The 13,099-nt window shown below is 62.2% G+C and overlaps 3 protein-coding genes across 3 annotated transcripts; 2 read left to right on the forward strand and 1 right to left on the reverse strand.

Annotated features, from left to right (window-relative positions):
• Positions 1-111: 111 nt before the first annotated feature.
• Positions 112-4,752, forward strand: CMQ_6733 (hydroxymethylglutaryl-lyase; the record flags this gene model as incomplete). Its single annotated transcript, XM_014320419.1, has 8 exons — positions 112-411; positions 474-1,305; positions 1,671-2,227; positions 2,290-2,801; positions 2,856-2,906; positions 3,046-3,128; positions 3,436-4,292; positions 4,366-4,752. 8 exons carry the CDS (start codon positions 112-114, stop codon positions 4,750-4,752), a joined length of 3,579 nt encoding a protein of 1,192 aa, XP_014175894.1.
• Positions 4,753-4,925: 173 nt separating this feature from the next.
• Positions 4,926-10,548, reverse strand: CMQ_6927 (vacuolar protein sorting protein; the record flags this gene model as incomplete). The annotated part of the gene is made up of 5 exons (XM_014320613.1): positions 4,926-6,179; positions 6,246-7,466; positions 7,524-7,643; positions 7,708-7,959; positions 8,698-10,548. 5 exons carry the CDS (start codon positions 10,546-10,548, stop codon positions 4,926-4,928), a joined length of 4,698 nt encoding a protein of 1,565 aa, XP_014176088.1.
• A 444-nt stretch (positions 10,549-10,992) lies between these two features.
• On the forward strand, positions 10,993-12,713 carry CMQ_6688 (uncharacterized protein; the record flags this gene model as incomplete). Its single annotated transcript, XM_014320374.1, has 4 exons — positions 10,993-11,017; positions 11,125-11,410; positions 11,555-12,371; positions 12,627-12,713. The coding sequence occupies 4 exons, from the start codon at positions 10,993-10,995 to the stop codon at positions 12,711-12,713; spliced, it is 1,215 nt and encodes a 404-aa protein (XP_014175849.1).
• Positions 12,714-13,099: the final 386 nt, after the last annotated feature.

The following is a 13,099-nucleotide window of genomic DNA, read 5'->3' on the forward strand; positions in this document are numbered from 1 at the left end:
CTCCCGCCAATAAGCGGGTGTCGTCACGTGGACACGTTCGCTTACAGGGAGAGCGGGCCCTTTTGGTGATGCACCAACTCACCTGACAATGGTCACGGTCAACGACGTACAATGAAGCTCCCCACACGGCCAATCACACGATTATCGAAGCGCTGCTGCGCGCGGCTCCCGGCGGCGTGCCGGTATGCCACGACACAAACGACAGCAGCCGGGAGTGCGCCGGGGTCGTCGGGTCCATCGCCTTCGTCGAACCGAATCAAGATTGTCGAAGTCGGCCCACGCGACGGGCTGCAGAACGAGAAGAAGTCGATCCCGCTGGCGACCAAGATTGAGCTGATTGAGAGGCTGGCCAAGACAGGCGTGTCGACGATCGAGGCGGGCTCGTTTGTGGCGCCGAAGTGGGTGCCGCAGGTAAGAGACCGATGGGCCGAGCAGGAGCCTCACGGGCGTGGTCTAACGGAAGGGGGGATCAGATGAGCAACTCGGCCGAGATCCTCGAGCATGTGCTGGCGCACAGGGTGGCGTCGCGCGAGCCGATCTCGTACGCCTTCCTGGTGCCCAACAGCCGGGGCCTGGCGGACGCGACGGCGATCCTGCAGCAGCACGCGGGCGCGTTTGTGGCGTCGCTGCCGACGGCCGGTAACGCAGGTGGCGGGCCAGAGACGACATTGTCGCCGCTGCCGGCGGTGGAGCTGGCCGTGTTTGCGGCGGCGACGGAGACGTTCTCGCGCAAGAACCTCAACTGCGACGTGGCCACCTCGCTGGAGCGGTTCCGCGACGTGATCCGGACAGCCAAGGAGACGCAGGCAGCAGCTGACGGAGCACCACTGCGGGTGCGGGCATACATCTCGGTCGTGCTCGGCTGTCCGTTTGAGGGCTACGACGTGGATCCGCGGCGGGTGGCAGAGCTGGCGACAGACCTGCTCGAGATGGGGGCAGACGAGATCGCGCTGGGCGACACGACCGGCATGGGAACGGCGCCACGCACCAAGGAGCTTCTGCGCTGCGTGACGGCGGCTGGGATCCGGCACGAGGACGTGGCGCTGCACCTGCACGACACGTACGGCCAGGCGCTGGTCAACACGGCGGTGGCGCTGGAGCATGGGATCCGCACGTTTGACAGCGCTGTCGGCGGCTTGGGCGGCTGTCCGTACAGTCCCGGGGCCACGGGCAACGTGGCGACAGAGAACCTGGTGTACTTTCTCGAGAGCCTGGGCATGGACACGGGCGTCGATCTGGACGCTATGGCCGATATTGGGCAGTGGATCACGGCTGAGATCGGCAAGGCCAACGACAGCAGCGTGGGTAAGGCCGTGCTAGGGGCACGGACGAGGGAAGGGTGAGAGGGGACGGTAGAGCTGGGCTGGACTGATTTGATTGTGTTCGTACGAAGTACTCTGTACTATGCATGGAATGCACAGCCAGCTTACAAAACCAATGCGTCGGCAAACGTTTCCCGACAGCTAGCAGAATTTGCCGACGAATGCCGGAGCTACCGCTCGCAGGCGGGGTACGATCTTCGCAGCGTGAGAGTTTTCCGAAAGAGGCAACTGCGCTCCACAATGTCGTGCTGCTTTGTGAAGTTTTTCTACAGGTAGCTCGAGTGTCTACAAAGTTGTTTCTATCAATACTGCCCTTCTTGATTATCTTCTGCCGACTGTGTCTGTCAGCTGTCATCTGCCTGCCGTGCACACACAAAGCGCTTGCTCACGTCCCAACTACGATGCCGGCCATTCGACTGGGCACCTGCTCGCCGGCGACGGCCGACACGCCGGCAGAGACGCTGGCGATACTGGAGGACTTTACGAAACGGGCGGCGGCGGAAAAGGTGGACATTTTGCTGTTTCCCGAGGCGTTTCTGGGCAGTGGGTATCCGCGTGGCGAGGATTTTGGCTGTGCCATTGGCAGCCGAACGCCGGCCGGCCGGGAGGCGTTTTTGCAGTACTTCCGGCGGGCGGTGGACCTGGGCGACGTGGTGGGCGATGCGGGAGCCGGCGGAGGACGCGACTGGGTAGAGCGGCGAGGCCGGTTTGCGGACGAGGCGGCGTCGTCGGCGGCAGGGACGGCGGGCGACGGGACGCGCGAGACATTGGAGCGGGTGGCACGCGAGACCGGCGTGTTCATCGTGTCGGGGGCCATTGAGCGGGCGGGTGGCAGCCTGTACTGCTCAGTGGTGTACGTGTGTCCGAAGCGGGGGATGGTTGGGAAGCGTCGCAAGGTGCAGCCGGTGAGTGGGAGAGGGGGGAGATTGATCTGAGGAAGATGAACAGGGATGGCTGACACAAACAGACCGGTTCGGAACGGCTGATCTGGGCAGCGGCCGGTCCGGCGACGCTGCGGGCGGTCTCGACAGTGATCCGCGGTGTGCGCATCAACATGGCGGCGGCGATCTGCTGGGAGAACTACATGCCGTTGCTGCGCCAGTCGCTGTACGCGCAGAACATCAACCTGTACCTGGCGCCGACAGCAGACGGACGCGATGCCTGGCTGGGACTGCTGCGCACCATCGGCACCGAAGGCCGCTGTTTCGTCGTGAGCTCCAACATGTGCACGACGGCGGAAAGCACGGAAAGCCTGGCAGCCGACGGCACTGCTACCACCACAGCAGAAGCAGCAGTGCCGGCAGAGGCCCGTCTCTCGCGGCTGACGACACGCGGCGGCTCGGCCGTGGTGTCGCCGTTTGGCGACGTGATCGCGGGCCCGCAGTGGGACGACGCGCGCGGTATCGTGTTTGCCGATGTGGACTTTGACGACTGCATCCGCGGCCGGCTGGACATTGACATGGGGGGGAGCTACTCCCGGTGGGTTTCCCAGACTCTTTCTGCTTTGTTTCCCGTTCTCTGCTGACCTCTCAGGAATGACTCGTTCAAGCTGTCGGTCGAGGGTCTGGACCTCAGCCCGCTGCCGTACTGAGATAGCGTAAACGGTAACAGTTTAACGGTATAATTTTTATTGGGTCTTTTCTCCTTTATTGTTTCTATGTTTCATTGTATCCCCTCCACTCCGGCAGGACGGACAGGAACTGGCGAGCTGAGACGCGGCCAGCCATGGAATCGACGATAGGACGGCGCGGGGACGGTACAGGGTCGTAGTAGTCCTTGGCGAGGAGGCTGCCGTAGGCGGCGGTGGTTGGTGATGGCGGGCGACTTGACGCCGACGGGAAAGGAGATGGGCGCTGTTTTGCTGTCTTTCAGGCTAAAGTGGAAGCGGTCCGTGCAACATAGCGCACCTCCAATTCTGCCAGACTACACCGCTGTAGAATCCACCGTCGGCAGCATCGTTCCCGAATAGGAAATGCCTAACAAAAGTCAGGACGACTGCATATCGCCACGTTCTCGGAGGGCCTTTTGCATTGTCCTTTTCCATCACCCTTTTGGTCCATGATTGTGCTGCCGGTACGGCGGCCATGTTGGGTGCTGCCACGGGTCGGTATAGCAACAGCTGCCGCCACAGCTGCCGCTGCGCGACATCACTCGACCGCCTCGCTGGCAGCCGTGCTGGCGGCCGTCGAGGCGGACGATAGCGGCGTGCACGTGATCCGGTCGACGGGCACGAGCCCGCACGCGAATCTGGCTGTCGAGCAGCGCCTGCTGGAGCGCAGCCGCGCGGCCAGCCGGGTGTTGTTCCAGTACCACAACGGGCCGTGCGTGGTCATGGGGCGAAACCAGAACCCGTGGGCCGAGGTGGCCGTACGACGGCTGCGCGCGCGCGACGTCGCCCTAGTGCGACGGCGCAGCGGTGGTGGTGCCGTCTATCACGACGGCGGCAATGCCAACTGGAGCGTGCTCGGGCCGTCGGCCGGCTTTGATCGGGATCGCCACGTCGTCATGGTGGCACGGGCGCTGCAGCGGCTGGGCGTGTCGTCGGCGCGGGTGAACGAGCGGCATGACATTGTTGTGGGGGGCGTGGAGGAAGACAAAGACAGCCCGGACAGAGAGACCGCCTACAAAATTTCCGGCTCTGCCTACAAGCTCACCCGCCATCGTGCCCTCCACCACGGCACCTGTCTGCTTGGCACCGATCTCACTGCCGTGTCTGGCCTGTTGCGCTCTCCTGCCGCCGCCTATGTGCTCGCCCGCGGCGTCGCCTCGGTCCGGTCGCCCGTGCGCAACATCGACATTGCGACGCGCGACGGCATCGCGCCGGCCGCTCGCTTCGCCGCTGCTGTCACCCGCGAGTTTGAAGCCCTCTACGGCCGTGCTGCCAGTCACAGCATCGTCGACGTCGACTGCGAGGCTGCTGCCGGCTTCGCCTTTGACCCGGTGTTGGCGCGGGGATATGCCGAGTTGATGGTGCGTTTCGTCTTTCTCTTTTCTGTCCCTGTCGTCTCGTCTCGTCTCTCATTTCTCTCGTCTCTCCCCTCAGACCCCAGAATGGATCTATGGCCAGACCCCTCAGTTCTCCTTCTCGACTCATCCCTCTGACGAGGATCCCCGTGACCGCCCGCCACCACCGCCTACTGTCCCTCCCAGCTTCCGACTCGCCTTTACTGCCCGTCACGGCCGCCTGCACGACGTCGTTCTGTCCGGCTTGCCCTACCTCTCGCCAGGCGACGATCTCACTACCGCAGCCGCTGACCGCAGTCTCGCCGCTGCCCTCGACGGTCGTCCGCTCTACGAGATCTACAACTGGCAGCATGTCCTAGCTCAGGCCAGCATCCAACCCCTGGACGCTGTCGCCGTCGCTGCCACGGGCGCTTGGCTGGACGGCCTGTTGGGCGTCGCTACAGGCGGTACAGCAGCTACAGCATAGCATTAGTGAGCGTATATATAACAAGATCACATGACCACTTCACTCAAAGTTTCTCGTCCTGATCCTCTGGCTCTGGTGCTACTTTCTGTCCTTCATCTCGTCCTCCGTCCTCCCTGTACATTCCCCTCTTCTCCAACGTCCCTGTCCTCTCAACATCTCACTCTCTATCCCCCCTACTCTCCCATCCTCATCACTCCCCTCTGGAACCAGTCCGCCACCGTCCCGAACCGATCCTCGCTGTTGGCCAGCTCTGCCTGAAACACGTCGTGCCGCGTCGCATACTCCTCCTGCTGCCGCCGGATCGCCCGCACTGTCGCATTGTCCTGTCCACACAGCGGACACTCGACGTCGTCATCGTCGTCCCCTTCCACCCCCCCTCCACCACCTCCACCGTCCAGACAGCGCTGATGGAAGGAGTGCTTGCAGAGAAAGTGCACCACTGGCAGCTCCAGCGGCAGCGCGCACTGGCTGCAGCGCGTCGCCTGGAACACGGCCGGCTTGGCCGCCAGCTCGGCCAGCTCGGCGCGTCGCTGGTCCGTCTCCGACCGGAACGCCGCCACCCGTCGCCGGTTCGCCGCAATTTCGCGCCGCTCTCGCTCAATCGTCTCCTGCAGGTACGGCTTCAACATCCCCATCGTCGCCACCGTGTTCTGGCTCAGCGTCTGCACCACCTGCAGCGGCGCCATCAGCCCGTCCCGATGAATTCGTTGCAGCACCGCCGTCAGCTCGGCCGGTCCGGCCTCCTCCAGCACCCGCCCGCTCGATGTCAGGTACGACAGCGCCGCCGTGTACAGCTGCGGCTCCTCGGGCCCGTACCGGTGCAGCGCTCGCAGCGCCCCTCGCGTGTCTTGTGCTGCCGTGTACGATCGGAAGATGTCGAACAGCAGGCCTGCCTGCTCCTTCATCAGCGTCGTCCCCTCCCGGAATCCCGACAGATGCGATAGCAGCAGCACGTTGGCCGGCTCGATCGGCTCCGACTCCAGCTCCGACTCGAGCCCGCTGTCTTCGTGCGACCCCGATCCGGCTCCGGCTCCGGCTCCGGCTCTCCCACCCTCCACAATCAGCCCCTTCGCCTTGGCCTCCCAGCCCTCCCGCTCCTGTACGCCCTGCTGCTTCTTGTCCGACGCCTTGCTCAGGTACATCTCAAACAGCGTCGTCTTGAGGTCTGTCCGGTCCGCCGACGACACCGACGGCGCCTTCAGACACGCCTCCAGAAACACGATAAACTCGTCCGCGTGATCGATAAACGACGAAAACGCTGTCCGTGGCGCCGGCGCCTTGTACGTCATGCTCGCTCCGCCCAGCAACACCTCCTCCTCGGCCTTGGGCTTGTAGCTGTCCGTGTAGTAGTCGATAAACAGCTGTGTCGTATCTTGGGGGCAGTTCTCGATGAGCACCCGGGCATACTTCATCAGCGATGCATGTGTCTGAACTGTTAGCTGCTTGGTCTTTTGTCCTTTTTGTCTTCTTTGGTCTTCCACTCCCCTACTCACCGTCTTCGGATCCAGATGCCCGATAAAGGCCAACGCCTCGTCATACTTCTTCGCGTCCTCCACCAGAATGTCCACAACCAGCTCGTTCTCCCCGTGCTGCTTCGCCAGGTACACCGCCTGCTCGTAGTACCCGCCCTGCCGACACACCGAGATGGCCGTGTCCAGGTCGAACTTGAGGTCGCCCGGCGACTTGATGAACCGTTCCAACTTGTCGATGTCCTTCAGCATCGCGTAGCAGTTGAGCAGCAGCGTCGTGTGGTCCGCCGTTGCCCGCCCGTGCTCGTGCAGCTGCTCCAGGTACTCAATCAGGTTGTGGATCCGCTGCGTGTCTAGGAACTTGCGGATCACCAGCGACGGCTCCGTGCTGTCGATCGCCCGGATGTACTGCGCCATCGCCTCGTCGTAGCTGCCCTTGCGGTAAAGGTAGTCGCCGAACCGCCGGAAGATCACGTTTTGCTCCGCCTCGTCCAGCCCGCACTTGCGCGCCAGCTCGATCGCGAGGTGGTACAGGTTGCGCTGGTAGAGCATGTCGAGCCGCTGTGCCAGCGTCTTCTCCGCATACTGCCGCACCCGGCCGTCCTGTGTGAGCACGCAGAGCCGGCCCCAGATCGCAAGCACGCTGCGCACCGGCGACAGCAGCGTCTCCGCGTGTGCCACCACCTTGAGGTCCGTCTCCAGCACCGACAGGGTCGTCGTGCTGAAGAGCGCGTCCGCCGACGTCGATGTTCCGCCCAGCCGTCGCCGCTGCTGTCCGCCGTTGCTGTTGGATCCGCTGCTGCCCGGCGACACCAGCGCGACGTAGTCGCCGTACACCACCACCAGGCTCTTCGGTCCGTCGTACGCCCGCGGCGCCCCCCGGCCCTCGAGCGAGTACGAGTAGATCGCGTCGTCTCGCGCCACCACAATGTCGCCCGTCCGCGGGTCGACTGTCATGCAGCCCACGCCGCAGCCGGCATCCTCGACCGTCTTGGCCGCCTGCGCCTTGCCCTTGGCCAGGATTGGCAGCTTGAGGATCCGTGCCGTCGTCGCGATGAACAGTGTCGTCGTGAACTTGTCGTCCACGTACAGCTCCACTCCTGTCACCGGCTCCTCTGACTCGTAGATGATGCGCTGTCGCGTGCCCGTGTCGTTGACCAGATCGCCTCGAATCAGCGTCACCGCCCCGTTGGCAAACCCGACAGCCAGCTGCGAGAGGTCGGCCGTCGCCGTGAACGCCGAGATCTTCCCGCGTCAGAGCTATGAACCACGCTCGCTTCATAGTCCCGCCCCACAACTCACCGGAAACTGCTTCTTGCCGTTGTTGACCTCAATCGTGCTCAGACACGTCGGCACCCCCGTCTTCTTCACCGGTTTGTCCAGCGCCCACACCTTGAGCACCGGCTCCGTGCTCATGTCCTCCTGTCCCGTCGTCAGTAATCACGTCCGTCTCGGCACCGCCCGCATCCATTTCCCGAGAACCTACTGCCACTGTCACGAGCAGACTCGTTCCCTCCACCTGCCGCATTTGTGTGATGCTTCCCGCCTCGTGTGCGAGGAAGCTCCGCACCACCTTCCAGCTCGGTCCCACAATGCGCACATATCCGTCGTAGCTGCCAAGAAACAGACTTTCTGATCCGGAGCAGACGCTCGATATCTCGTTGCCCTCAAACACGACGTCTGTCTTGTCTTCGCCGGGTTTCGCTTGGCTGACATCGAAGAAGTCAAACGACTTCCACTATTGGGGTTAGCACATCGTCCCACGCATCCACCCTCCACGCCATAGAAAGGGCAAGCCTACCGAGTTGGCCATGGTCACATTATCCTCGCCAATTTAATGTTGTCCCAACGGATGTTCCGCGACAGCGCAGTAGCCGTAGTGACGTTGATTAGCGTAATTTATCACGTGTGGCTGAGCGTGTGGCGTAAAATGGGCCTCTGCTAGACATGTTCATTTAGGCCTAATTCTATTACAGGGATACTCTTCTAAATCGTGAAACTCGTACTCTTCTACATCCCGGAACCGCAATCTTCTCTTGACGAGCTGCCTACCGGAAACTCAGTGCCCAAATTAAGAAGTGGCACTAGGGATGGCCTTCCGTGTGCGCACTGGAACGGAAAACGGCACTGCAGCAATCTCTGGAGCAGGTCGGAACATTGGGAGTGGGACAGACAGTCGTTAAACCTGATGGCACCTGTCATCTGTCAATTATTGCCCATATGAACGGAAGATGTAAAAGATTGGTAACATACTATGACAGGCTCTTGCATTCAGAAGGTCCAGAATAGCACGAGGACAGCTGAGAAACCGAGATAGCCATGAGGTGCTCATCCTCGTCGCCTCATCCAAAGTTTGGCTGGATCCCAGCAGATGAGCTGACTCGTGACGTGTCCACATTTCCTTCCGGATAAGCTCGACGACCAGCCTGCTCTCGTGAAGGCATCTCTCATGAATACTTTCGGGAAGCCTGTGCACCCGCAGCGCCACCACGTCGTCTCTGTCCGCGGTAGCCAGAGTATACACCACGCCCCAGAAGTGGAAATGGCTTTGCAGCCGTTCTAGAAGAGGCCGCTCATGGGCGTCAAGCTCGAACTGCAGCGTCTGTTCCAACGCAGTTGTCCGGGCTTCCAACACGCTCTCTTCACCCGGCGTGTATACAAAATACTCCGTGAGCAGAGCCTCAATGCGGCAACGCTCGTCTGCGGCATGCTGGTCAATAAGAACCAGAACCTCGCCCTTCTCTCTACTACCTAAAGGGTCGGGGTTTCCATCAAGAGCCGGGACTTTGACAAGGATGAACTTTTGGTCCACCTGGCCGATGACCTTGGCAGCAGCGAGGCTCTCTCTCGATATGCGGATGCTACCGCTCGAGAAGGAGTTGCCGTCCCATTCGGCTGTGCCACTGGCTCGACACCCTTCATCGAGTTTTGTACTGATTGCGCCACCAAAGAACTTGCTTGTAGTCTTGGGCGACGAGAGGGTGGCAGGCTGCGCGCTTTCCAGCTCTGCGCCTGAAATCAGTGTGCCGTCCTTTGATCTGTTTCTTTCAGCTCCAGGCCGCGTCGCCTTGACCTTTGGCCAGGACCGGAAGGGCGAGTGTCGTTGCAACATTCTGGTTGTTTTCCGTTTCTTAGCAGGGGGGCCAGTTATGCTGGGGCTGCCAACAGAAGAAGTGTCCTCGCAGAGCAGAGTGGTCCGCCTGTACAAATTATGCTTCTTCAGAAACTGGACAATCATCGTCCGAAGCAGGGATCGGACAAGCGCCAGATGCTGCCGTCTGTCGTCGAGAACATCATCAACTTCTACTGGGGCCGACTCGGTCAGGTCTATGCCAATGATGAACATCGGCCACCGATCAACTCCTCTTCGCGCAGCTGTCGGCCGTTGTACCGCCGCCACCAGGGCAAAGAGCGAGTCGGCGAACAGCTTGTTTATTTCGTCGTAAAGCAGATCTGCATGGTGCCTCTCCGAGAGCGGCTCGACGCCTATTCTGATGAACTGGACACGCTTGGAAGCAGACGGCGTCAAGCAAACACAGCCACTGACTGTGATACCGGGAATGGACGAGCCGACGCGGACCCACGACGCCGCACTGGCCGTATCGCAAAGCCCTGCCTGTGCCAGCAGTGTTGTCGTCCGTGCTATGGCGGGATGCTCGGCAGCAGGTGGTGCCGCAGCACGGAGGGTGACGGCAGGAAGGCGGCCGTGACCAGTCCCACTTTCAGCTCGGAGACGAACGACTAGATCGTGTGGCCATGCCAGAAGAAGAGCGGTGACCGAGCGCACGAGCTCGTCCCAGTCGCGGCTCCAGGCAGCGAAAGCAGAGGCCGGCCGCAGATGTAGACGCACCGGCATGCAGCCAAAGAGATCGTGCACGGCAACACGGGTGCCATGTGGCGCAGGGCATGCGTGCTGCTCTGGCGGAGCAGGAACGTGCCGCCGCAGGACCGTTGCATTGTGCATGGTCAGCGCGCTGGGAGACGCACGGCCGCGGCAGCGCGAGACGACCGACAGCAGTGAGAGCGAGGCGACCGAGGCCAGAAAGGATCCGTGGCGACCGTGCAGACAGATGCTGCGCGGATGCTTGGATGTGTGGTGCAGCTGTCCGAGGCCACCGTCAGGACGAAACGCAGGCGGTGGGATTCCGATGCCGTCATCCTCGACCACGCAACTGCCATGGCTGTAATGCACGGAGATGTTCACGTTGGAGGCGCCAGCATCGAGAGCGTTGCACAGCAGGCCGCAGACGGTGCCGTTCAGAGAAGTCACGATAAGGGAGGCCTCGATCTGCACGACCACATCCCCTGGCAGGCGCTGGATGGCCATGGTCGGCTCTCAGCTGTCGCACCATCGGACGGCGAGCGTAAGATATCGTACAGTATCAGGGGGTGGCGGAGTGCTGGAGCCAAATTGCAGTGGTGAAATTGGGGGAAAGGGATATGCAGTCACGTGCGTGGTAAGGTGGGCCGGGGGTGTAGTGATTCGTCTCGCCATACCGCCCCAGCGCGCAAACTCGCAAGACCTTGCCTTGCCCCTCTAGTCTCTAGTGCAGACGTTCGGCGTCAGGCATGCAGACGCGACACCGACATCCGAGCATATCTATCCGTGCCGACGAGTACGTGGCCACCATAGGCACCTGCCAGTCATCGCCTGTCTATAACTTGACTTTTGCGCAGCGCAACCGGCCAGCACCAGTCGCTGTGACAGTCTCTTGGCAACCGTACCCCCTGTCCGAATCGAGGAGGCAATAGCACGTACACACGACGACCGATGGCGATGCCAGAAGCCACGCCAGGTACGCTTGCCCCTTTCTTGGTCTTGGTCTTGGTCTTCCAAGGCTTCCTCGTCTTCTCTCGATCATCTCTTGTCCTCTCGTCTCTTCCCTCCTTCCCCTCTTCACAGCTGACGAGATTCTTCCAGACCATGCCGATCGGCCTGGCAGACGACGACCGTTCACGACGTGGGTCAAGAAGCTCGCACACTTCAAGAACAACGGCTCGAGCGACGGGCGAACGCCTGGGTCAAAGCGGCACCTGACACCGATCAAGATTGCGCCCAAGAAGCGAGGGCCGACGAGCAAGAAGAACAACCCGTATCCGCTGTCGGGCTACCGACCGGCCACGGATGGCGGCATCAGCAGCAGCACCCACCACAGCCTTCAGGGCAGCAGCCAGATATCCTACACAACGTCGCTAGACCGCAGCCGGCGGAGCAGCTCGGTGCAGACGGGCAGCGACGACGGCGACGATGAGCACGGCGACGAGCACGGTGACGATGACGACGACAACGACAACGACGACAACGACGACGCCCACAGCAGCGACGACGACAGCCGAGCACCGCCGACAGTCGGGGCGCTATCGATGGCGCCGACCGTGTCGACCGAGCGGCGATCGATGCTGGCGCCATCCAACGGGGCGGCCTCCTCGGTGACGGGCACGACGATCCGGACGCTCAACGGCTACAGCTCGCGGCGCGGTGGCGACAGCACATTCTCGTCGCCAGCACCATCGCTGCAGTCGCTCGCCACGACGCTGACGACGATCCAGTCGCTGCAGGTGCCAGGGGGTGCTGGTGGTGGTGCCCATCACGGCCACGGAGGCACGAGCCTGAACGGATTCGGCAGCAACGCCGGCAACGGGACCGTCAGCAGCGTTGGGTTCGGGTCGCTACACACACACCACGCGACGCCGTCCGCACAGATGAGCGTGCTCTTCCACCAGCCGTTTCCCAACACGCCGGCGTCAGCGATCCCGTCCCATCTCGCAGCGCCCGGCAGCGGCCATCCGACGACGTACTCGACGGCCACGGCCAACAACCTGCTGACGGACAACGCATCGATCCTGACGCTGGCCTCGTCCAGCAAGCGGCGACGACGACGGTCGCTCGACACGGACGCGTCCGTGCGGGCGCTGGCGCCGTCGTCGCTCTTTGGCGGCAGCCGCGAGAGCCTGCCGCTGTCGGTGCTGTCGGCCAACATTGACGGCGGCAACGGCGGCGGTGGCAGCAGCATGCCGACGGCAACCGGCATGGCACTGCACGGGTCGGGCAGCCGCATGAGCGTGGCCGAGCGCACGAGCATCTACAGCACGACGGGCATCCTGGGCGATCGCAGCAGCTTCTACGCGCGCGGCGGCAGCGCCGTGGCAGTGGTTGCGCAGAGCGGTGGCGGCAATGGCAGCGGTGGTGGCAGCGGTGGTGATGGGGCCAGCGTGCGCAGTGGTCGCAGTGGTCGTAGCGGTCGCAGCGGCCGAAGCGGCGGCTACCTCGGCCATGGTCGTTCCGACAGCGTCGGTGGCAGCCTGGCCAGTCCCCTGGCAAGCCCCTTGGCAAGCCCCTTGGCAAGCCCCTTGGCAAGCCCCTTGGCAAGTCCCCTGGCAAGTCCCCTGGCCAGCCCCCTCGAGGCAGCCGAGCCGGTCGCTTTGGAGCTGGTGGTCAAGGCCGAATGGATCGTCGCAGACGAGCAGAAGGACAAGGACAGGACACAGTAGTAGCCGGCCTTTTCCGTTCTTTGTCTTGATTTGTTTCGTTTCTTTTCTTGTTTTATTCCCGCTCTTTCCGTTGTCAGGAGCAGCATTAGATACCTATTTTCTTGTTTAGGATGGGCTTTGGTCATCGTGGGTTCATGGCCGGCATGGTAATGATATCTTGCATTGTCTGTACAAACGAACCTAGCCTGTTACGGCTAGCTTGCCCCGTGATGACTGTGCTACATCCATCCGCTCCATTGTTTTAGTTTCACGAGGCCGAGCAAAGCTACGATCTTCAACGACCGCTCCGTACGTCCCTTTCATTGGCATCGGCGCTCCAATCACGCACCTCCCGGCCGCGGATCCTCGCCAGACGAGCTCCAGACTCTAGCGTGCAGCTGGCGCAC

The sequence above is a fragment of the Grosmannia clavigera genome, assembly GCF_000143105.1.
Source record: "Grosmannia clavigera kw1407 unplaced genomic scaffold GCSC_108, whole genome shotgun sequence".
In the NCBI taxonomy this organism is placed as follows: Eukaryota; Fungi; Ascomycota; class Sordariomycetes; order Ophiostomatales; family Ophiostomataceae; genus Leptographium; species Leptographium clavigerum.